The 26,590-nt window shown below is 35.7% G+C and overlaps 1 protein-coding gene across 2 annotated transcripts in view; it reads right to left on the bottom strand.

Annotated features, from left to right (window-relative positions):
• The window catches only part of ORC5 (origin recognition complex subunit 5), an 89,986-nt gene that overhangs the window by 55,613 nt on the left and 7,783 nt on the right, over positions 1-26,590 (bottom strand). For both annotated transcript variants that reach the window (XM_028119704.2, XM_028119711.2), the window contains exons 4-8: positions 20,517-20,591; positions 15,987-16,098; positions 9,440-9,570; positions 570-618; positions 391-481 (exon numbers count right to left, since the gene is read on the bottom strand). In XM_028119704.2, coding sequence (XP_027975505.1) covers positions 391-481; positions 570-618; positions 9,440-9,570; positions 15,987-16,098; positions 20,517-20,591 — 458 coding nt within the window. The remainder of the gene's footprint in view (positions 1-390; positions 482-569; positions 619-9,439; positions 9,571-15,986; positions 16,099-20,516; positions 20,592-26,590) is intronic.

Raw genomic sequence — 26,590 nt, 5'->3', positions numbered from 1 at the left:
GCCACCATGTCTCCTTAGCAGTTTCACTACTATGAAATTCTAATAACAGACAAATGCAGACTTATGACTTGATTTACACATTGCTTTAATAATCAAATTTTCATCATACCTATTCAAATATCTAACACAAATATAAAAAACAAAGCTAAAACTGATTTTCCTGTAGCTTTCCAGACTTAAAAAAATTAGCAATTGTGAAATATATGCCTTGCTTCAAACTGTGTAACATGCTGGTTAAATTGGCTGTCCTTCCCAAAATAAGAAGAAATGATTCAAAACTCGTGGGGTTTTTTCCTAATGTGAAGAAGGTAAAGGAAAACATTTGCACTTTAGTAGACAAAATATCCAAATTAAAGATAGAAATATTATACACACTAAACAGAAAATTACCTTGATATTTCCCTGAGATAAACAGTCTGCATGGCTCTCTTCAAATGAGGTTCAATATTTCTCCAGAGTTTGCGAGTATCACGTTCATTTGCTACCCCAAAAGGGAGAAAATTTCAAAAATTCAGATCTTACAGAAACTGTTTCAAAACAAATATTAATAAGTAAAATTACATAGTTACCTTCTCCTTTAACCACAGGTTCACAATATTTAGGAAAATTAAGTACTGCCTGTAAATAAAGGGAAAAAAAGAGAGAAAGCACTTATTCACCACAAATAGGAATTATTTTCCAAGTACAATTTTTATTAGAATGTAAGCAATTTTATTTCAATATAATTATTCAAAATATTATTATAGCTTATTACAATAATAAAACAATAGAAAAAATGATAGTAAAACAACATGCAAAATACTCCTGAAGTCCTGCCTAATGTATTAACTTCTAGATATAAAGTAATATAGCAAAATATAATTTGAAATTTTAGTTTATAATTCTGTCACAAAGGACCATAAAACACACAGTACCACTAGAGTTACCTGTTACTTTCCAAGTTTTGAACATTCTCACAAATCAAACATCATCTCATTCAGTACAATTCAAAATTATGAGATTGGCAGCACCACCTGAGACTACTATAAATTCAAGTTCTTGGCACCATGCCAGGCATACACAATGAGAGCCTCTAAGAATGAGATCCAGGAATCCATGTTTTAACAATCTCTCCAAGAATTCTATGTATTCCAAAGTCTGAGAAGCACTAACTAATCATAATTACTTAATAGTTTTCCATGAATCAACATTGGAATTTTACCGAGAGGTAGTTCAAGCAAACTGATAAAAACATGTAGCTGCCATTTATTAATATTAACTTGATCACAAGTATTTCATACTGAAATGATTCCATAATGAAGCCTGGAGAAAGACAGATGTAAATGTTAACTATCCAACCTCAAATCTAGAAGATAAGAGAGAGCTAAGAACTAATTCTTGAAACAGTTCTTCCTATTTTACTCCATAAAAAGCAACTGTTTAGGGCAGAAAAATCTTCCAAACTCTATTTATATTAAGTGTAGACAGGCCAACTTTCTTAGTTTCAGGTTTTCAGATCTAAACACTGCTTAATAACAGTAATGTCACAATGTCAGCAGTAACTGGTAAACAACTTGGCCAACTGCTTTTTTTCTCTCGGCCAAAACATTAAAATCCCTGTTTAATCATTTACAAATAGCAGTAAAAAGGTAATGAAGATAATTTTAGGAGACTGTTTTCCCATTTTACTTTAGTAAATTAGTATTTTCCCCATGCCATTCCACAAGAACTTGCTGAGTATATAAAACTATATGATTATGAGCACCCTTAACTGTCCAAATACAATCTCTGTATTTAAGTAAATCTATAAATCCTAGCCCTAACAAGGGGAATTTGACAAAATAATCTGTCCAAATACAAAATACTTTCCACAACTTTGGCTATTAACATTCAAATGTGCTCTCTAATACTATGCCCATTTCTCCTATATTAATCCTCAAATATAAACAAATCTTACTTCCCTATATTAAGAATTATTTATAGCAAAATCTAACTTTAGGCCCATTGATATTTTAAACTGTCCTCCCAATGACCCAGAGACTGGAAATAAAAAGAATGCTAATAAAATCACAAAAATAATTCCAAAGCCCAAGCAGAAATAATTTTTAGATAATTTTTTGATATAATAAATTTCTATTCCCACTGAACATTCCGCCCATTTAACTCCCCATTATTCCTTAACTTTTAAATATATATTTTACTCTTACCTGGTCCCATTCCTGAAAAGGGGTGGGAGGGGCAAGACAGAGGCATAATTTTATTAAGAAATGACCATGTGCTCAGCAAATATTCATGCTTATAACAGGACAAGCATAATTATGGCCACCTGTTACCTCACTTATTTTTGACGACTGCACTTTTATTATGCCCATTTGTTGGCCAAGAAAGCAAAATATAATTGCCTACAGGCACAGAGATTCCAGTGCCTGAATTCATGATCATGTTTTGTGAGATGTCCTGGGAATTTATTTCTTAAACCAATTAAGGGCACAATGTTATCAAAGCCTGATCCAGGTGAAACAGAGAGACTACTTCCCTTATACTGCAAAGAAAAACTTGCATTGCTTTAAGAGGCAAAACAATCCATTATGAATAATCACTAGGTTGCCACAAGATAGAGATAGGCAATTTAGGAAACTTCCAACTCTTCCTCAGCAAGATTTTCAGAAAAACTTCATTATTCTATTTGAAATTATTTGTTAGAAAATCATCTAAAAGGGGCACCTGGCAGCTCGGTCAGAGAGTGTGCCCCTCAATCTCAGAGTCGTGAGTTTGAGCCCCATGCTGGGTGTAGAGATTACGTGAATAAAAACTTTAAAAATATGATACATGTATACTGTAGGAAGCAAAACTCTAAGCCCCCCAAGACTCCCAGCCCCTGATATACATGCACACCTTCTCTCAGTTATTCAATCAAACACTAATTTAGGTACTGCTGTAAAAGAATTTTGTAGATCTAATTAAAGTCCCAAAGATAGTACTATTTATGGGAGAATTAAAATAGAGAGAATCAGATGAGTCTGACCTAATCAACAAGCCCTTCAAAAGCAGAAAGTGTTCTCTGGCCAGTCACAGAAGTCAGAGACTAAGAGTATGAGGATTCAACAAACCCCTGCTGGCTGGTGGATGGATAGGTATGTGGCAAAGAACTCAGGTGCTCTCTAGGAGGCCTGAGACTTGGCTGACAGCCAGCCAGACAGCTTCAGACCTCATTCTTACAGCCAAGAAAACCTGCATTCTGTCAAGTCTGAATGAGCTTAGAAGCTATTTTCCCTAGAACCTCAAGATTAGAATACAATTTAGCCAAAACTTTAAATTTACCTGATATCCTGAGCAGAAGCCAGCAACATTGCCTCGATTTCTGACTTACAGAACTGTGAACTAATAAATGTGTGCTTTTTAAAGCCACTAAATTTATGGTAATTTCTTATGCAGCAATAGAAAGCTAATACACATGTTCAAGTACAAATATAAAAACATATTCCAATATTCTAAGGCCACGCAGAAATAATTTCTGAACTCTTTTGCCTTTTTAAGAATGCCTACATTTCACCTCTGAAATATTAGAGAAATAAAAATCAGAACTGAGAACATTTGCATTAACATTAATATAATCAAGCAATAGGGGCCTTATTACATGCATTGTCCTTAAACGAGTTTAATCCTCTGAGCCTACAATGTAGACATGATATTATCATCATCCCCATCTTATAGAGAAGTTAAAGTATCTTTCCAATCTCTGACTTCCCCTTCTTTGATCAGCCACAGAAAATTCTGCTTTTAAAGTGCTCATGTGGATTAGGTGATACCTATCCTGGTAATTGCCCTATCTTAAAATAGGATATCCTGAAGCCAGACAGAAATGAAAAATGATTAAGTTGAAATTCTGATGAGGAGCAAGGTATTGACAAGGTTTCGAGGTACTTCCCCACAACAAGGAGAAAAGAAATACCATCTTAATCAAATGATCAAGTGAACATTATCAGTTATAAAATAAAATGAAATCCTGTAACACCTGATGGGATGCAATGAGAACAAAGCATCATTTCTGTTGATATTCCTGTCAGATGCATAACCTGAATGTGACCATAAGCAAACGTTAGACAAATCCAAATTAAAGGTGATTCCACAAAACAACTGACCTGTAATCTTCAAAGGTCACAAGATCATGAAAGTCTAAGACTGAACGACTACTCTAAATGAAAGTTCAAGAAACATAGCAACTAAATGCAGTATGTGACTCTGAACTGGATTCTTTTGCTCTCAAATCCATTACTGTGACAACTGGCAAATCCTGAATAGGGCCTGAGGATCAGGTTGGAGCAATGAGTCCATTTTCTCATTTTGATGGTTGTACTGTAGTTATGTGGGAGAATGCCATTCTAAGATACTAAATACTAAAGATACAAATACTAAAGTATTTGGGGTCATGGGGCATCAGGTCACAATCTCAGATGATTTGGGAAAAAAGAGAAAAAGTTCTTTTTATTGTACATGCAATTTTTTGTAAATTAGAAATTGATTCCAAAATTTTTTTTAAAGATTTTATTTATTTATTTGACAGAGAGAGAGCAAGAGAGAGCACAAGCAGAGGGAGAGGCAGAGTAAGAGGGAGAAGCAGGCTCCCCGCTGAGGAGGGAGCTGGATGTGGGGCTCAATCCCTGGACCTTGAGATCATGACCTGAGTCGAAGGCAGACACTTAACCAACTAAGCCACCCAGGTGCCCCATAACTGCTTCCAAAAATTTTTAAATAAATTTTAAAACTATCCAATACTTTCATTATCTTGTAAATACTATATCTAATAAAATGATGAGAGCAAACTATTAACATGTCAGTACCAACAGAACGCTGTTGTGATACAAAAAGAATTCTTAATTATTCAAGGCCAAAAATAAAGGTACCCTGTAAAGGCCCAACTGGGAAAGCTAGCTAAATACTGCTTCTTGCTTACCCCATGTCTAAAGATGACTACGGGACTGCTCAAAATACGCCACAGCTTCATTTAACATGGATGAATATCTCAAAATGTTGAGCAAATGTAGACAGATAAAAAAGAATGCCTACTGTATGTTTCCAAGTGCAAAAACAGGCAAAACTAACCTTTAATGTTAGAAGCAAAGATAGTGATTATCTCTGAGGAGGGAAGAAGAGGTAGAAATCAGGAGGAAGCATGAAGTGGGCTCCTTAGATGTTGGTCATTTTCTACTTTTTGACCTGGATTATATTTACACGTGTTTTCATTTTGTGATAATTCACTGTGGTACATATGTATGGTTTCTGTGCTTTTCTTTCTTTTTTTTAAGTAGACTCCACACCCACCATGGAGCCCAATGTGGAGCCTGAACTCATGACTCTAAGATCAAGACCTGAGCTGAGATCAAGAGTCTGACGCTTAACTGACTGAGCCACCCAGGGACCCCTTGTGCTTTTCTGTATGTATGCTACACTTTACTCCAAAAGTCAAGAAAAAATAAAAGAAAAATAAACCTAACTAGGTTATTTCTCCTAATTAAACACTCTGTCTCCCCCTTAAGCACCTCTCACCAAAAAATAGCTCTTCTCTATATGGAAAAGACATCCTCATTCATACATCAATCAATATAAAGACATAAGAGAATGGTGAAGGACACCCACTCACCCAACCATCTGTCAAACCAAACCTGGCCATGAGCGGAATGACAGCTGTCCTGCCAGATCATTCTTCAAACTTCGTATTCTTTAATATATGACTTCAACATATGATGCAAACCTACAGCAGTTTTAGTTAGCAGTCTCCATACCCAAGCCATGGTTTATGTTCTTGGAGATACTAAGATTACAATGTATTTTTAAGTCCATGAACATCTGGTCAGCAGAGGGAGGAAGAGAACTGAAATTAACTGATCCCCTTCAGCTATCAGGCATTTTACACGTGCTCCCCACCCCCCCCTTTTTTTAACCTCACAAAACTCCTCTGACGCAGATATTATACCCACTTAACAGAAGAGAAAATTCAAGTTCAAAAAGGTTAGGTAACTTGCCAAAAACATACTGCTGGTAAATGACGCAACTTGTGATTCTTCATCTATAAAATGAAAATTCATAATAATGCCTTCCTTCACAGGGCTGTTGTAAGATTTGAGTCAATATTGGCAAAAGGCTTAGAACAGTGGCCAGCACACACAAAGTACTTAATAAAACTGGCTATTGTTTAAGAGGTAGTTGTGGTATAGTGCTTATGAACGTATGCTCTGGAGCCAGACCCCAGGATTCTTTATTTGCAAAATTTTATAATCTAATTCATTTTAGTTCTCAGGGACCATTTTTCCCTAGCATACAATCATATCGTAAAAATAAAGCAAAAATAACTGATATGTATAGAAACACATTGGTGTGTACTGTCTTTTGAGTCAACTGAGACTAGGGGACAGATCTGCAACCATTTCAGAACGTGACAATCTCTTCCTCATCAAAAATAAAGTTTGAAAAATACATGAAAGAATTTGACATATGAGAGTGTCATGACTGCTTTAAGTAGAAATTACGTTGGGCTGGTCAGCTGCATGTGAGACAGGTGAGTTATGTGCAAGGCAGAAGACTCTGTACCCTGAGCAGCTTCTCTGTGCCAGCTCCCTTCACCATCCTGCAACCTAGAACCCACCTCCTCCCACGCTCCAAACATCCATGGGACAAATCTACCTAGTACCCTACTCAAAAATAAGATCAAAACTTCTATTCCCTAGGCAGTGCTGGGTCCTGGCTACATAAAAACCAGCTGTATTATTTCATTAAAATAATTCATAAAAAGTAAATGATCCCCCCAGAAATTATTTGTACTTTAAAAGGAGAATATTTATTTAAATAACTTAGTGTTATCAGTAATATCACCTAACATATTTTATAAAAACTTTAGTAGAGAGTATTTCATTTTATCCTCATAAAAATCATCTGAGTTATGTTTTCTTGCTTGCCCCCTGCCCACTTTAGAAATGAGGAAACTGAAGTACATAAAATTACATACATATCATAGCTGGTAAGTGGCAGACCTAAGGTATTTGAATCTTAAGTCCTCTGCTCATTCTACCATATATACTTCAATTATCTGGCACCCGCTTCCTAGTCACTATGTCACTGGTCACCACAGGCACATGGCCAAACAACAACAAAAACTTGGGATCAGAAATTTGGAATTACACTCTAAAAGATTACTAAGCTTTGCCTAAGCAATTAATTTTTCTGAGTAATTTCTAAGAAAATTGTGATATTTAAGAAGAAAAAAGTTTAAAATACAATAAACTTAATGTGTAACAGATTTGTTTCAAAAGGACCATGCAAACATTTTTAAGAAAATGAACTACTCTGTGTTTGGCATTCATAAATGAATATAAAAATAACTTCAATTGACCCTTTTAAAAATTATAAATACTATTTTTAAGAATATCATAGTCATATAAAACAAACCTAAATGGATATTCTAAGTGGTACTTTACTTTCTCCTATCTCGTGCTACCTACAGACCTAGCCTCCAAAAAAATAGTACTTAAAAAAATAATGTGTAAAACAAACTTAAAAGCGCACACATAGAAAAGATGCCTAAAAAGAATCCTTTGCAGGTGATTTACTAAACTTTCAATAACCATGCCATTTACAAACTTTGAAACAAATAATAGTATCCATATGAAGGAAAATATATCTTTATTATCCTATGTTCCACATATGGAGGAAAGTAAGAACACTGGTATTTTTTTCCTGTGCTTACAGATCATATCTTATATATATATTAGTATTACCAGTACTAGTAAAAGCTTAAATCACACTTCAAGCTTCAAGTTTATGAACATGATGTAATAACAACAACAAAACTATAAGCTCATCCCTAAATAATTTTTCAGTAAAACCTAAAGGACTAAAAAAGGACTATAAAAAATATAGGACTATATAAAATAGCATATTTAAATATATATTTTCTTTTACACTTTATCTAGAAATAGTTCCCTAAACATTTATTTATTCTTACACTTTATGATCTACTTTGAAATGGCTGCAGGCACAGCTTCCCACAGGATTCAAGGAAATCAGTGCTAAGTTGTGGTAACTGCAGGTTACTTCCCAGGCAAGATGGTAGAGGAGTGTTGCCCCCTGACTCTACCTCATGCAGGGACCGTGTACTGACCCCTCTCCTCTCTGTAAGGCCCTCTGTTGTCATTTCCTTTGGGCACCAGGGATCCAAGACATTCAATTCCTATAGAGATGTTAGTGATGAGCTTGAACTAGAACAGCCTGCTCCCTACTGTTCTAGTTCTAGTTTTTTCCCTACTCTGAAGATACCTGATATCTACATCTAAATCAGAAGAAGCCTAAAATCTAAAACTTAGAAAAACATCCTAAATGTGAACCCAATTTTAAATGGTCACCCTCTTCTACATTCTGTCTGAAACACACATTTCAAACACATACTGAATCCCTCTAAATGACTTCTCAGAGCAAAAAGAGTAAAACAAAGAAAATGTGCTAAAATCTATAGAATCTGTTCCTTTTAAAGTAACTGTTTTCCAGGGGCACCTGGGTGGCTCAGTCAGTTAAGCATCTGCCTTCAGCTCAGGTCATGATCCCGGGGTCCTGGGATCATGCCCCACATCAGGCTCCCTGCTCAGCAGGGAGTCTGCTTCTCCCTCTGCCCCTCTCCCTGCTCGTGTTCTCTCTCTCTAATAAATGAATAAAATCTTAAAAAAAAAAGTAACTGTTTTCCATCCTCATATATATTACTACTTTCTCTTACATGTAGACAAAATCTTAGTATGAATGGAAGGTTTCTAAAAGGGAAACCAGATATTCTTGCCTCCTCCCTTTCACATCCAATTAAAAAGGAGAAAGATCAAAGAAAAATTCAATATGATTACTTTACAAATTACCTATGAAATATAAATAGCTTTACTACTCTTTTAAATAATGTTTTAAGTAATCATTTATATAAACATCAAAAGTAATCCGTTATATAAAGATAACTGATTCAAGGTCATTGGCTCATGAAAGACCTGTAATTAAGGCTTCTGACTACCCTTAAATTCATCTAGATGTCAGACCACTATTGCTACATACATAAAATGTGAAAGAAAATTAAAATTATGTTACAAAAAATTAAGACATAAAATTACTTATTAAGCTTTTACACCTTCTATTTCTCTTCATTTTTATTTTAATGAAGTTTTACATTTTCTGCAATTAAAAGAGAAAGAAACAAAAAACATTCCTAAGGAAGAGTGAGAAGACATAATTAAAGATGAATGAAGGTTTTCTGATCAGATTGAAGTTTGTACTAAGGAACAGACTTCCACCTACTTATGTTAGCCTCAAAAGGCCATATCCAAATTTCTAGAATAAATTCTCAGCTTCTAGCCTACCTCACACCATTTCTACATGGAAAAATATTAAAAGATATACTTTTTCTTTTTTTTTTTAAAGTAAAAAGCTCACTCACCAGATGTCTGAGCTCTTTCAAATCTCGGCAGACAGTGTAGAAAACTCCAAGAAGAATATTAATGTAGGCAGCATAGAAATCAGCCGAATACTCTGGAGGATGATCATGTGACAGGATCTTTTGAAGGTTCCCTGTTCAAAGGACACACATGAACTTAAGGATTAAGCCAGCAGCCCAGAAGTTATATCTTCTAGCATTTTATAACAAGGGTATAAAACAATAAATATATAGGCCCAGCAATTATTAAGGAATATGAAAACTATTACAAGATTAGAAATGTAACACAACTTTTGAAACTGAGGTAAAAGAATTATGAATCTAATGTTCTAAAAACATTATTAAAAATTGCTTAAGACAGGGACGCCTGGGTGGCTCAGTGGTTAAGTGGCTGCCTTTGGCTCAGGTCATGATCCCAGGGTCCTGGGATCGAGTCCCACATTGGGCTCCTTGCTCAGTGGGGAACCTGCTTCTCCCTCTGCCTGCCACTCCCCCTGCTTGTACTCTCTCTCTCTCTAGCAAATCAATAAATAAAATCTTTAAAAAAAAATGTTTAAGACAAATATTAAACAATGACATCTAAAGAAAATCTCAAGAACCTCTGCAGGCAAAATCTGTATCAAGGGTGAAAAATAATATACATTCTATTTATTTGTCTGCCTAATAAGTAAATCAACTAGAAAAAACAAGCAGGAGTACTACATAAACGACCACCAAACTGGAAAATGCTCATTTTTTGAAAAATAAAAAGAATTCATAAGTTTTTATGAAAATCATCATCTTTACTTTGTCATTCCCCCTTTTATAAATCATATTTTCTTCCTAAAGCTTTGGTATCTTTACTATATTTCTCTTCTACCTTAAACTCTTTATATAATATCACACGTTTAGAATCCTAAACTTTATTTTATCCTGCTGGAAATATTATATTGTAGAAGCACAGTTAAAATTAAAAGAGAAACAACCACCCATTACTCAAAAATTGCCCATGAAATCAATTGTACATGAAATTAATTAGTCATTCATTCCTTATTGCAATTCCCTCTGACTCCCTGGTGCAATGGTCTCTTTAGACTCCTCAGTTAGTTCTTTGTCTAATTCCACAGGTTCAGGATTTTTGCAATACTTAAGTAAAAAGTCTCATAGGATGTTCTGATCAAGTCAATTTCCTTTTGTCTAAGGTTCCCTTTAAGAGATGAGCAATTTTTTTAATTTTTATTTATTTGAGAGAGAGAGAATGAGAGATAGAGAGCACGAGAGGGAAGAGGGTCAGAGGGAGAAGCAGACTCCCTGCTGAGCAGGGAGCCCGATGTGGGACTCGATCCCGGGACTCCAGGATCATGACCTGAGCCGAAGGCAGTCGCTTAACCATCTGAGCCACCCAGGCACCCTAAGAGATGAGCATTTTTGTGCTCGCTTCGGCAGCACATATACTAAAAAAGAGATGAGCATTTTTTTTTAAAGATTCTATTAATTTGACAGACACGGCAAGAGAGGGAACACAAACAGGTGGAGTGGGAGAGGGAGAAGCAGGCTTCCCACAGAGCAGGGAGCCCGAAGCGGGGCTCGATCCCAGGACCCTGGGATCATGATCTGAGGCGAAGGCAGACACTTAACGACTGAGCCACCCAGGCGCCCCCAGAGGTGAGTATTTTTACCATAGATACTATGCCATTTACCATCAGCCCTTGACTCTACCACTCTCTTGTTCCTCACAATCAGATATAGGTGCAAGATCGAACAATATATACAGCCTATCATTGGATATATATTAAGAGAAACTTATATATAGTTATGTATCAAGGGGCTCTTTTAGATGGGGCTGCTGACTGAAAAAAACAAAACATAGCACATTTCAAAGCCCAGCCACATGCTTGGAATATTATCCTGAATGGATTCTCTATGAGAGACTGTTACTAGATCTGCATTTTTTTATATCACAACCACTGAAAAAAAAAAATACACAAAGTCCAAAACTTGACTTTGGTGTCCATGTATTTTTACATTCTAATAGGACATTTTACTTTTTAAAAAAAAATATTTACTTATTTGAGAGCAAGAATGAGATAGAGAGAGCATGAGAGGGGGTAGGGTCAGAGGGAGCAGCAGACTCCCTGCTCAGCAGGGAGCCTGATGCGGGACTCGATCCCGGGACTCCAGGATCATGACCCGAGCCGAAGGTAGTCACTTAACCAACTGAGCCACCCAGGCACCCTAGGACATTTTAAATTTAATGTTACTAAGCTTTTTAAAACTATGAATGGGAAAATATTGGATACACTGAAAGTTTCTACAAGGTGCCTTAAAACTGAGGAGATATAGAAGGGATGGATGGTCAGACAGATGAACATACACAGGCGAAAAAGATGGTCTAACAAATGGATGGATGCAGAAATCTGGAAAACAGGTCTCCAGATCAGAGGGCACTCCTAAGCTCCTGAACATCTCTATCTAAACATCCCTTATTGGTGACTCTCGATGCCACACATGAAAGCTGATTAGATGTTACCACTGGCCCAATCCTGATGAAAGTGTTCTAAGAGTTAGAGATCTTACTGTGTTGCTATAAAAATAAAGCAGCTGCTTAGTTAGACTACAGGTAAAACTGCTGAGTATAACTCCACGTTAGAGAAGCTCTGTCTGGGACTATTCAAACATATGGAAAAATCCCATCTCTAATAGAAAGTCAAAAAATAGTACACTAACAGGTAGTAAATAAAGGGAGGAAGAAGCCATCTGATTGGTCTCCTGTTGTCTTAAAATTTCACTATCAAAATATAGTTTAAAACATAAAGAACAGCCATTTCTAACTTGATGAGGAACTTCAGCTTCTAGTCATGAACAAGTAAAAGAGGCTCCAGAAATACTCTCCGGCAACAAACTAAAATCTGGACAAAATATAAAAAACACTATTTTTAGACATCAAACAACAGGCAATAAAGCAGTATGATACCTGAGAAAAAGGAAACAAATAAGCCATCAGCCAGGCTTTCTAACAAGAGGTAATTTTAGAACTGTGGTACAGGAAAGTTCCAAAAGGAGCCATTAATTCCAAAGAGAAGACAAAGATCAGAGTAGAGGGAGCTATCTAAGGCCGCTAGAATGTGCAGGGTAGAGTACAAGAGAGAAAGAGTTATGGAAAGAAAGAGCTACAGAAATCTACACAGGGGTTCTGCTTGAGTCTTGTCTGAATACCAATCTGTATATGCACGGACTAAAACCCTACAGGCCAAGCAAGAACAACTTCTGGGGTTAAACAATTAATGGAGAGTTGTCAGTCAAACAATTATCAAAGCTCACAAAGAACTGTAAACCATTCATACTGTCACCAGTCACAATGAAGAAACTATATATATATATGGCATTCAGCAGAGATCCCAGAAGGGCTATGTCTTAGAAGTAGAGCTAAAATTACCCCTGGAATAAAGGCCACTCCAGAGCATCCCTCCAAAAAACCTTTAAAAAAGCCCTAAAGAGTCAGATATATCTTCAAGAAATTTAAGTGCTCCTAGAAAAATGTCCAACATACAACAAAAAAAACACAATATCTATTATTCAATCAAAAATTACTAAATATACAAAGCAGCATAACGAATACCCATAATAGATAAAAATTAGTCAACAGAAACAAACCCAAAATGAAAGAGGTCATGGAATCAACAGAAAAGGACATTAAAACAACTATTATAAACATACTCATAAGCTCAAAAATACAAATGAAAAGCATAGTAAGATCTGTAATGAAAAATTCCACTGGATGAGATTAACTGCAGATTAGACACTTGTAGGAAAAAAAAAAAAGTCAGTGAACTTAAAAACAGAGAAAAAACACTATCATTGATAAAACACAGAGAAGAAAGATTTAAAATTTAACTAAGTAAACAGATTCAACGAGAGAATATCAAATGATCTAACATACACATAATGCAGTCCCAGGAAAAGGCAAGATCAGGGGACACAGGGAACAAAGATAAAATATTTGACGAAGTAAGAGCTGAAAATTTTCCAAAGTCACCGAAACTATACAATTCATACATCCAAGAAGGTCAAGCAAGATAAACAATAATAGACTTTTTTATTTCTTTCAAGTCTGAATAATAATTTAATATGGGGTTTATAATGGGGCACCTGGGTGGCTCAGTCAGTGAAGTGTCCAACTCTTCATTCCGGCTCAGGTCATGATCTCAGGGTTGTGAGTTCAAGCCCTAAGTTGGGCTCCATGCTCGGCACATAGTCTGCCTGAGATTCTCTCCCTCCTGCTCCCTTTGCCCCTCCCTCTGCTCACAATGTCTCTCTCTCTCAAATAAATAAATAAAATCTTTTTTAAAAATATGCGGTTTATAATAAATGTGGCTCAGTCTGTTAAGCATCTGCCTTCAGCTCAGGTCATGATCCCGGGGTCCTGGGATCAAGCCCCGCATCAGGCTCCCTGCTCAGAGGGAAGCCTGTTTCTCCCTCTGCCTGCCACGCCCCCTGCTTGTGCCCTGTCTCTCTGACAAATAAATAAAATCTTAAAAAATATATATATAATAAATGTAGAAATAAAACACAGGACAAAAACAGCACAAATGGTTGTGATATGGGAAACTCTAAGTCACTGAGATTTTCAGATTGTTTATTGGAAAAAAACTTATCCTGAATGATACAATAACTAAACCAAACCAAAAAGCTGATGAAGTGCATTACAATCCACCGGGGGTGGGGGGGGTGGGGGTGGGGGGAAACTTTACCAAAAAGATGAGTAGTCTGCATGTGGTAGAGATCAGAAACAAGAATTCCAAACTGAGCTCCTAGTGATCACCACTGAGAGAGGGCATCCTGAACATCAAATACCATATTCTTATAGATGGTATGTGTATCAAGTTATGACTGGATGACATTAGCCACTAAGATTATCCCTTTACTCTGGTTCCATGCTTACTCTAACTACAGTTTGGCTTATCAATTAATGTTTCCTTTTTGAATGCCCTTCTATGTGATTATGGTGTTATGCTTTTTAAAAAGATCTTGGGATGAAGGTGGCCCTGAATTAAATCATCAGATAAAACGTGGCTCCATTATTATATACTTTTCAAAAACCTAGTACTCTATGCGCTGAAATTGGCAAGATTATTTTTATTATTTAAATGTCCCCAAATTCTCTCCATCTATGATGCTTTGTATCTTTACTTTCTAAAATTTTAAACCAAATTCTATAATTATACCATACTTTAATACAACTTCACTAAGATGTAGAAAATCAGCTTTTAAAAAAACAATTTCTTTAAATTGTAGTTTTTCAGTACTTAAACCCTAAATGGGTCATGAAAAAAATTAACTTTGAACAATGATGACACAAGGTACAAAGCAATTTTTTTAATGAAATCCTTTGATTGATTCCTTTTCTTCCTACCCTTTTCTCTTCTTCCTGTTTTGCAATTTTCATGGAAGAGAAGCTACTGAAAATAAGGGCTCCCTTCATCTATTTTGGGTTCCTTTTTTCTATTTCAGTTAATTAGCTACGGCAAGGTGTCATTTGATTGCTGTTCGGGTATAAATAGGCAAAAATGTGTTTATCTTAACAATGAATGTTTACAGCTGGTTAGTTCAGAGGGCTAGTGTCAATGAGGCTAAGGTCAAGGAATGCTATTTTTTCATAGCCTGTTAACCACTTTATGCTTCACAATTATAAACTTTGAATCAGAAGCAGCATATTTGTATAGTGACAACACAATACTAATCTACAAAACTATTCAGCAACACAAAATGCTACAGTGTTCTTCCAGAGACAAAAATAATCAAGATCTATGAAATTTAAGATTAAATACAAACCAAAAGGCAGGAAGAAACACAAGGCCTAGCAGCTGGTACTATAAGAGGAACACTAATGAAAAATAAAATCAGATTTACAAATTTAAAAGATACATTCCACATAGTACTTAACCCAAATAGATGGTAAATAAAGATTCCCATACATTTAAATGTGCTTTGCCAACCTAGTCTGATTCTTGTTTGTTTTTTTTTTTTAAATAACTGGCTCTTTTATTTTTTTATTTTATTTTAAAGATTTTATTTATTTGACGAGAGAGAGAGATAGCGAGAGAGGGAACACAAGCAGGGGGAGTAGGAGAGGGAGAAGCAGGCCTCCCGCGGAGCAGGGAGCTTGATGCGGGGCTCGATCCCAGGACCCCGGGATCATGACCTGAGCCGAAGGCAGATGCTTAACGAATGAGCTACCCAGGCGCCCCACGATTCTTATTTGTACGGGTGTTACCATCACAATATATACGTCTTACTATACTAACTAAAAAATGTGAAAATACACCATTAGCACAAATATGTGAAGAATACTCATTCAAAAAATTTTAGTAACTATCTGAGAATAACTCCTCACAGTTCCAAAATAAAACCTCTGTAAGTGCAGATACATAACATTTTATTTGAGATTGGCAGCAAATCTGAACAGATTAAGACATCAAAGTATTTCACTTGAATATGCTAGCTTAATCTTTCAAACAACAAAAACTATTTTAGTGAATATCATTTGTCAAAATGAAGTTTTAAAATTTACCTATACTATAATCAGGGAAATACAAGACAAATGGCTCAAAGCACCCAGTATTTGGCCGAAACTTTTCCCAAACAATTTCACTGAGAAACAGAACAGTCACATTTCTGTCAGTCTGTAAAAGAAAGAGAAATAAAAGTAACTTTGCATTTTAAAATCTTAATCAGAGCAGCAATTCCATTTGAATTTTTCTTTCAAATAAACCCAGCAAAGTTACAACATATAACAAGTTATTTGCATATTAATAAGACTTATTTATAAAACCTAATGAAGGAGCTCATCCACTTGCAAATTTTCATACATCATTACTTAGAATTTCCATAAAACTTTAAGGTTAACCAACATTTCAGTTACCCATGAACGCTAGGACAGTCACACAGGGTTTATTTTATAGAAAGTAAGAAACACATTTGCTTAGTAATGAAGACAAGATCCTTTTATGGGAATTTTAAAAGAAATCATTAGCTTTCAATCAATAAACAAAAAATGTGCAACTTAACATCTCTCATCATTAAAATAGCTACAGAAACCCAGAAAGGAAATAAGAGTTAAAGAAAAATAGCTATGTTGTACTTACAACCATATAATGCTAGGAAACGTGAAGGGTTTTTTAAGGCTATTTTCACAGAAACTATTGAGCAAAACACGTTGAATATACATTAAAAACACTAAATACACACACAAAACACCAGTGTAAAGTGAACAGTCATCTTTTGAAGTATATTTGGAAAGCATTATCAGTATACCAAAATGAACACTTAAGTAAACAAGCTCAACATGTATACTGTCCTACAGAGTGGCCATAAATACACTATGATGCCAGTTAGAATTTATCTGTAGACACACCTCTGCATTTTCAACACCAATTTTAATTTCCCCCCCTTTTTTATTATTAACATATAATGTTTACTTGTTTCAGGGATAAGGTCTGTGATTCATCAGTCTTACCAGCGCTCACAACACATACCCATATTTTTTTTGACAACTCCCAAGGTGACAGAGCAGACATGGTAGCTGCTTTGTTCAGTAACTATTCTTAGGATCCAAACACATAAATTACACTATATTTTGGTGGTGATTTACTATTTACTGATTACTAACTTACATGTAATCTTATGTTCCAGTTTTCATTACTTAGAAAAACATTCTTTTGGCTAGCAAAGATAGCTGAGTTTAATAAATTAATAAGTCCACAAAAATCTAGCTTCTTTATGAAAAACAGGAAAAGATTTTTACTTTCAAATGCTTTTTGTCTCCTTGAATTTATTTCTATAGGGATAAAAAAGTATGCTCTAAATACAATCTTGATTACATAGCATTGAGTGGTTTTGCTTTAAAAAATGACCATCTAAAAGCATTTGATAAAATCAGTTCAAAAATAGAGGTCTAAAAAATAGAAGATATTTATCTATCTGAAAGAATTTTAAGTTGGTAATGTTCTCATCTCATCTCCCCTTCAAAGTACAATGATTATCTATCACAACTTAAACTTCATTTTACTCAGATAAATATTTAATATAAAAAACATGAAATGCTGGGGCGCCTGGGTGGCTCACCCGGTTAAGCATCTGACTTCGGCTCAGGTCATAATCTCAGGGTCCTGGGATGGAGCCCTGAGGCCTGTGTTGGGATCCCCACTCAGCAGGGAGTCTGCTTCTATCTCCCCCTCGGACCCTCCCCCTGCTCATGCACACAGGAGCGCGTGCTCTCTCTTGCTCTCAAATAAACAAATAAAATCTTAAAAAAAAACAAACATGAAATGCCTTTACTAGATTTCTCCTAAATGAAATACATTTTTTTACATCAAGCCTGTTTCCAGAAATGTCAAAACAATTCTCTTTTCTGCTAGAGTTGAAATTACTATTTCATTTCTTTCACTTTTTTAAAAAAAAGTGAAAGGCCTAACTACTATGAAGGGATGCATGATGACCACTACTAGGCATGGGGGAAAATGAGGCAAGCTATAGTGGAAGAGCAAGAGGACAGCAACAACGTCCTCAGGACACCATACGGGGAATCCTACAGCAATGAGGACAGTGGAAGAAGGTATGTAAAAAAAACCCCACAAATGCAATGCAACAAAACAATAAAAAGAGGGGTGCCCTGGTGGCTCAGTTGGTTAAGTGTCTGAGTCTTGGTTCCGGCTCAGGTCATGATCTCATGCACCGTGAGATGGAGGCGGGCGTTGGGCTCCATGCTCAGCAGGGAGTCTGCTTCAAGATTCTCTCCCTTTGCTCCTCCCCCTACTCTAATGCAAGCACACACGCCTGCTCTCTCTCTAAAATACATGAATAAATCTAAAAAAAAGAAAAACAAAAAAAGAAATGAAGGAGGAGGCATCTACTCAAAGAGGACGGGTTCCTGGTCTCAGTAGTAAAATGCCAGGAGTTAACCTAACTACAAAGGCTAGACTATGTGAGGAAATTTCCAGGACGGCTACCAAGAGCTATACCTCTCTCTCCTCCTGTCCTCTCACAGCTCACCTCTGCCCAATACTATTACTAAAAGTGGATTTTAAGAATCGACCCTAGACACACAATGATTTCAACGGCACTTGGAAAGCCTCTCTGAACTTCTAACAGTTTCTCAAATTTCAGTAATATGTTCAGTAAATATTTAACTTTTCAAAGGCAGAAATGCTGCAAGCACTGTCTCTCCAAATATTAATTTTAATGATAATGTTACTTAATACTTAACGCAGACATAAAACTAGGTAGGTACAAACTAGTTATGCTCAAAGTACTTATAGGATTATAAAACAAAAACAAAAATAAACCTGTAAGTTAAATACAAAATTATAAAATCAATAAAATTTAAATGAACAGTAATTGAATATGATTAACAATACTGTTTTGATCAAACTAAATATTTGCTCACTTGTGATTATGGTACAAATAGGAAACAGCCACAGTTCTTTTGAGTTTAGCATTCCTATACCAATTGGTATTGGTGAACAATGAATTCTCTCCCCAGTTGTCTTTTTTTTTCTTACTATGTTTTGTTAATCACCATACATTACATCATTAGTTTTTGATGTAGTGTTCCATGATTCATTGTTTGCTTATAACACCCAGTGCTCCATTCAGTACCCGCCCTCTTTAATACCCATCACCAGGCTAACCCATCCCCCCACCCCCCTCCCCTCTAGAACCCCCTGTTTGTTTCTCAGAGTCCATAGTCTCTCATGGTTTGTCTCCCCCTCCGATTTCCCCCCTTCATTTTTCCCTTCCTGCTTTTTTTTTTTTTTAACATATAATGTATTATCTGTTTCAGAGGTACAGGTCTGTGATTCATCAGTCTTACACAATTCGCAGTGCTCACCATGGCACATATCCTTCCCAATGTCTATCAACCATCCACCCCATCCCTCCCCCTCCCCCCACTCCAGCAACCCTCGGTTTGTTTCCTGAGATTAAGAATTCCTCATATCAGTGAGGTCATATGATACACGTCTTTCTCTGATTGACTTATTTCGCTCAACATAATACCCTCCATTTCCATCCACGTCGTTGCAAATGGCAAGAGTTCATTCCTTTTGATGGCTGCATAATATTCCATTATATCTTCTTTATCCATTCATCTGTCGATGGACATCTTGGCTCTTTCCATAGGTTGGCTATTGTGGACATTGCTGCTATACACATCGGGGTGCACGTACCCTTCGGATCCCTACATTTGTATCTTTGGGGTAAATACCCAGTAGTGCAATTGCTGGATCATATGGTAGCTCTATTTTCAACTTTTTGAGGAACCTCCATACTGTTTTCCAGAGCGGCTGTGCCAGCCTGCATTCCCACCAACAGTGTAGGAAGGTTCCCCTTTCTCCGCATCCCCGCCAACATCTGTCGTTTCCTGACTTGTTAATTTTAGCCATTCTGACTGGTGTGAGGTGGTATCTCATTGAGGTTTTGATTTGGATTTCCCTGATGCCGAGCGATGTTGAGCACATTGTCTTTATTCAAACTTCTGCAAAACCCTGATTTGCCATAACATTATTTGGCTTTGACCTGATACATATGCATATTAGATCCATCCCTATTCTTTTCTCATTAGTCCATGACAATTAGAGTAGTATTAATACTATTCAGTGCGAACAAATTATAAATTGAAATACAAAGCCGGTTTTGACACTGACTGGCCATGAGGTAGAACTCCAGAGACCCAGAATAGACATACCATTCTTTTTCTAGATTACTGAAAAGAAAATTTTAAAAAATTCTTCAGAAAGTCTAAAGTTTAGGCCCCCACCATTTACTCTAGCAAACACCTAAAACCTTTAAAAGAAAGCAGGGTTAGTCACTTCACAATTAGAAATAAAAAGCTAAAATAAAGAATAAATGTTATCAAGTCACAAACTGCTTTTACTTTGGAAAAAATGCTCAACAACATTCATAATAGAGAAATGCAAACTGAAATGCAAACTAAATTATGTTAAGATTCATTTCTCACCTGTCAGATTGGCAAAATAAAAACTCTGACAAGACAATCTATTGATTAGGTCATAGGGCAAAAAGACTCTTATACATTACTTACCAATTCTTGTAACCTAAGAAACCCAGGCAAAAGATTTGCTTCCATATCTCTTAGATATTCTGCTTTATCTAGAACCTTATAAAAAAAATGCAGTGTCAAAATCAATTTACAAAGCTCTTTATAAAACATTAACATTATATAATGCACAATTCAAGACTTGAATTTTCCATGTTCAAAAGAAAAATTGTAACCTATGAATTAATTTTTAACTGGCATTTACATTTGCAGAAGGCATTTCAAACAAGTCAAATTAGTAAATTAAAAAACATTACTTACAATGTATTTTAATCCAAATTTCTAAATATAAAATGAATCACAGCTACATTAAAAAGGTTTCTTTTCTAGGTATACCATCAATGCTCTAAGGATACCTTACTAGGTATACAAGAAAAATAACTGGATGCATTTTTTATTCCATTTGATAAAAGTGAAATTTTTGTTCAGTTACAAAACCACTGGTATTAATGTTATTTTAAAAGATACTTCTCTATATGTTATTTTAAAAGGTAATTCTCTTTCAAAGATATATGGTATACATACTATACTATATACTATATACACTATACTATACATCTATATAGATATAGCACATATATTCATTGATAACATATATGATGTATATAAATATGTAGAGAGAATGTATGTATGTTATTATGGATAATATAATATGTTGCAGGGAACAATGTTCCTGGGTAAAGATGACACAAGTTTGACCATGTTAATAACTGAAGAGGGATGATGGGTTCATTGGAGTACATTACACTATTCTCTTTATATGTTTGAAATCTTGATGATAAAAAATGTTAAAAAAAAAAACCTTGCTTCAAGTCGTCCATTAGTCCATAAAAATAAAATCAAAGTCTTCATAACACTGTCTAAAATATTTAATCTAACCTTTGTTTTTACTTGTTATGGAAATTTTAAAATATACACGAAGATAGGGAGATCAGTAACTCCCACATATATTTCACGTAACCTCAACAAACATCAACAGACGGTCAATCTTGTTTCTTCTACCCACCTCCACTTTTCCCCTCCACCATCTCGCTGATTATGTTAAAGCAAACCCAGACATACCACTCCATTTGTAAATATGTCAGTATGCAGCTCTAAGAAATGAAAACCTACTTTTTTAAAACATAATCACAGTATCATTATCATGCCTAAAAAATTTAACATTTCTTAACATCATGTAATAACCAACGTTCAAATTTTCCCACTTGTCCGACAAATGTCTCCTTAGAGTTCATTTATTTGATTCAGGATCCAAAAAGGTGCAAGTGTTGATTTTACTGTATTTGGTTTGTCTTCTAGTCAATTTTAAATTATAAGATTTCCCCTGACCCTTCCTTTTTTCCCTGTTATGTATTTGTTGAAAACCGGTAATCCACTGTGTAGAATTTTTCGTAATACTGAATTGGCTGACTGTCTCTCTTTAGTATCATTTAACATGTTCTTATATCCCTTATATTTCCTGTAAAACCGTCAATAAATCTAGAGACTTGATCAGATTCAGGTTCAAGTTTTGGCCAAGAATACTTCACAAACAGTGCTCTGTATTTCTTATTGAATCACATCAGCCGGAACACAATACCTGGCTGCCTCTCTGTGACATTAAGACTGACTGACAGGTTCAGGTACTGTCAGCCTGATCGATCTATTATAAAGTTCCCCAGCGGCCTTTCACCAAATGATTTCTGCATCAACTGACGATCATTACCTATATCCAAAACTTTCTTAGGTATTGCAAAACTTAATTTTCTATGATTCTTCCTGCATTTGTTGCAGGACATTTTTCTAGAAAGAACTTCGCCTCATCTGCTATTTAGTTACTAAGAAATAAAGTTCACACAGGACAGAAGGGATAAATGCTTGATTCTTTCCTTTTATCTACTAATTTTCAGAATAAGTTTGTGCCTCTATTAGTTTTCTGTGCTTGCTGTAACTGTTACCACACAAACTTGGTAGCTTAAAACAGACTAAAATTGATTCCTTCACAGTTCTGGAAATCGTAAGTCTGAAATCAGTTTCACAGAGCCAAAATCAAGGTGTCTGCAGGGCCACATGCCCTCCAGCAGCTCTAAGGTAGAATCCATTCTCTGCCTCTTTTAGCTTCTGGTGGATGCCAGTATTCTTTGGCTTGTGGCTGCAACACAGCATAATTCAAGGCCAGCACCTTCAAGTTTCTCTTACTCGGCTTGCCTCGGCTTCTATCACTTGGCCTCCTGTCTGTGTGGTTTAGTCAAATCCTCCCTTTGCCTCTCTCCTACACAAACATTTGTGATTGCATTTTGTGACCACCCAGATAAACCTGGTAAATCTCCCTATTTCTAGACCCTTAACTTAATCACATTTGCAGAGGCCCTCTTTCCAAATGGAGGATCATTTACAGGTTCCAGGGATTCAGATCTGATACCCTCAGGGGCCATTATTCAGCCTACGGCTGTGCCCCAGTAAATGAAACTCCCATGGTAACCAATGAGCTGAGGTTTTGTGTTTTTTATTTATTTGTTTACTATCATTATAAGTTCATGGATTTTAACACATCTAATGTACTTCCATCTACTGATTATTCTTTTTGATGGCCCAATTGTACCATGTTTGGCCAGTGGAAGCCCCTCCAAACTAGCTTCTAGGTCCTTTTTGTACCCCCAGCTTTGAGATGTAACATATAACACTGCATAAGTTTAAGGCATACAACTGTTTATTTGATACACCTATATACTTAAAATTATTTCCATGAAAGCTTTGGCTAACACCTCCATCACCTCACATAATTATCATTTCTTTTTTGTGGTGAGAACATTTAAGATCTACTCTTAGCAACATTCAAGTATATGTAACACAGTATAGCGCAACTATAATCACCATGCTGTACAACAGATTCCCTAGAGCTTATTCATCTTATAATTAGAAGCTTGTACTCTGACCAACATCTCTCTATTTCCTTTATCCCACAGCCTCTAGTAACCAACCATTTTCCTTTGTTTCTATGAGTTTGGCTTTTTATATTCCACATATAATTAAGAGTCTCTGCCTGACTTCTTTCACTTAGCATAATGCCCTCAAGGTCCATCTATGTTGTCACAAATGGCAGGATCTCCTTCTCACGGCTGAATAATATTCCACTGTACATATAAACACATAGTCTCAGCTCTTATGAATAAAACTGCAATGAACATGGGAGTGCGGCTATCTCTTTGACATCCCAATTTCATCTCCTTTGTATATATTCCAGAAGTGGGACTGCTGAATCATATGGTATTTCTATTTTTAATGTTTTAAGGAACCTCCATACTGTTTTTTCCCTAGTGGCTATACCAATTTACTATCCCAAGAACAATGCACAAGGGTTCCCTTTTCTCCACAACCTTGCCAATACTCGTCTTTTGGATGATAGTCATTCTAACAGGTGTGAGGTGGTATCTCATGGTTTTGGTTTGCACTTCCTTGATGATTAGTGATGTTGAGCACCTTTTCATGTACCTGGCCATTTGAATGTTCTTTGAAAAACTGTCTTTTCAGGTCCTCTGCCCATTTCCTAACCAGATTTTTTTTTTTGCTATTGAGTTGCATGAGTTCTTTATGTATTTTGGATATTAACCCCTTGTTCAGTAGATGACTGCAAACATTTTCTCCCATTCTATAGGTTGCCTTTTCATTATGGTGAATGTTTCTTTTGCCATGCAGAAGTTTTTCAGTTCAATGTAGTCCCACTTATTAATTTCTGTTTTTGTTGCTTGTGCTTTTGGTGTTGTATTTAAAGAACTGTTGCTAGGGTGCCTGGGTATCTCAGGCAGTTAAGTGTCTGACTCTTGATTTAGGCTCAGGTCATGATCTCAGGGTCAAGAGATTGAAGCCCCACGTTGGGCTCCAGGCAAGTGGGGAGTCTGCTTGAGATTCTCCCTCTCTGCCCCTCCCCTTCCATGCATGGGCACTCTCTCTCAAATAAATCTTTAAAATAAATAAATAATAAAAAACTGTTGCCGAAACTAAAGTCAAGAAACATTTTCCCTATGCTTTTTTTCTAGGAGTTTTATGATTTCACTTTTTATATTTAAGTCTTTAATCCACTTCAAGTTAATTTTTGTGAATGGTGTAAAATAAGGGTCTAACTTAGTCTTCTGCATGTGGCTATCCAGTTTTCCCATTACCATTTACTGAAGACACTATCCTTTCCCCACGGAGCATTCTTGGCTTCCTTACCAAATATTAGTGGACCATATGTATATGGGAAGATTTATTTCTGTGCTCTCAATTCAGTTCTATTGGTCTATGTATCTATTTTTATGCCAGTACCATACTGTTTTACTATAGCTTTGTAGTATAGTTTGAAATCAGGAAGTACAATGCCTCAGGCTTTTTTCTTCTTTCTCAGCATTGCTTTAGCTATTCCATCTTTTGTGAGTCCATACAAATTTAGGACTGTTTTCTCTATTTCTGTGAAAAATGTCATTGGAATTTTGATAGGGATTGCACTGAATTTATAGATGGCTTTGGGTACTATGGACATTTTAACAGTATTAATTCTTTCAATACATGAGCTTCTGTGTCTTTTTGAAATGACCGTAGTTGTAGTTGATAGTTTCCTAGCTTTCTATTATGGCAAAATGTTCTAGATTCCTCTTGTACATTTTCTTCTCAGAACTGAAATTTAAAAAGCTGGGTTGTTTTTTTTTCTTTTTAACATTTACACTTTATTAATAAATCTTATTGGAAACTATAATCATTTAAATTGGGAATAAAATTAAAGTGCAAAGAATATTATTTCCTTAAGTAGTCCAAATTGTTTTATACGTTTTATTAATTAGTAGACAGCTTGAAACAATCTATGAGAGTAATCAACTTAAGGTATTTCATTCCTAATTAGACAAAATAAAGTTAAAATTATTTACTGCTAAAAAGATATAAATTATTTTCTCCACTAAGCAATTATGCAATTTCCCCATCAATCTCCATTTAAATAACTCACTAATCCAGGACACAGATTAATTCAAATAACTGGCCCATCTTTATGCCCATTTTAATGCAACACACAAAGCTGAAGCAATAAATTAATAGTTCATTCTTCTAATTTAGTTAATCCACTATAATTAATGATTTTATGATATTCTAATAAATGATGCTTCTTCAAAAGCAATGATCAGATAAGATTCAGAGAAGTAAAAATTTTAATTCAGATCCAAACATTTATCTTAATAAATCACAAAGGCATTCTAATAGGCTCCTGATCTGCAAATTGGTTTACTGCCTAGAAAACATTCTCAGCTACCTTTCTGTATTTCCTAAGTACTGAAGCTTACCAATTCATTTATTAAATAGCTGAACTGTCTATAGATGTACTCTAAAAAATGTTCCACACTAAACACCTGCAAACTTTCTCACACTTAATGTTTAGCCAACTAACAAGTACTTACAGAATATCTACTTCTATCCAATGGATCTGAAAAATGAGTAGAGCCCTACTTACTCGTCAAGGCTGTTTATAGAATATTGATTTTCCGTCCTACCTAAAGACATTCAGCTTTGAAACTCTCCTTGTTGTCATCCACATATACTGAGGTCATTCCTCTTCATTCTTTAAATATTACCATTTCTTACTACCACTTCCCTATTATAACTCCTATATTTTTTGGATATTTCAAAACCCACATTAATGCCCCCCTTCTGATATGGCCTCTTAATTCCTTAAATTCCTCCCCACCAGTGATCTTATTTCCTACCTTATCTCACTGAAAGACCAACTTTCTTAGAACACTGGTTTTTGAGGTACGGTTTGTGGCCCCCTGGGGGTGGGAAGGGTGTCTCTGATATCCTTTCAAAAGGCTGGAAAAGTCAAAACTATTTTCACCGTAATACTGAAACATTTAGCCCTTTTCACAATATTGATATTTACACTGATGGTGCAAGTAATAGCGGTTTAAACTAGAGTTGCCTTGGCATAAATCAAGGTAATGGTGCAGAACTGTACTAATAGTACCTGTATTCTTCACTATGCACCTGCATTTTAAAAGAACTTCGACTTCTAACTCCGAGAAGATGGGAGTAGATGTATTTTTTCCTATTCCTTCTGC

The sequence above is a fragment of the Eumetopias jubatus genome, unplaced genomic scaffold, assembly GCF_037043125.1.
Source record: "Eumetopias jubatus isolate StellerSeaLion01/CBP00866 unplaced genomic scaffold, mEumJub1_p1.0 scaffold_14, whole genome shotgun sequence".
Taxonomy (NCBI): Eukaryota; Metazoa; Chordata; class Mammalia; order Carnivora; family Otariidae; genus Eumetopias; species Eumetopias jubatus.
The sequence above is the reverse complement of the archived record's forward strand: the minus strand, read 5'-3'. Positions and strand labels throughout refer to the sequence as shown.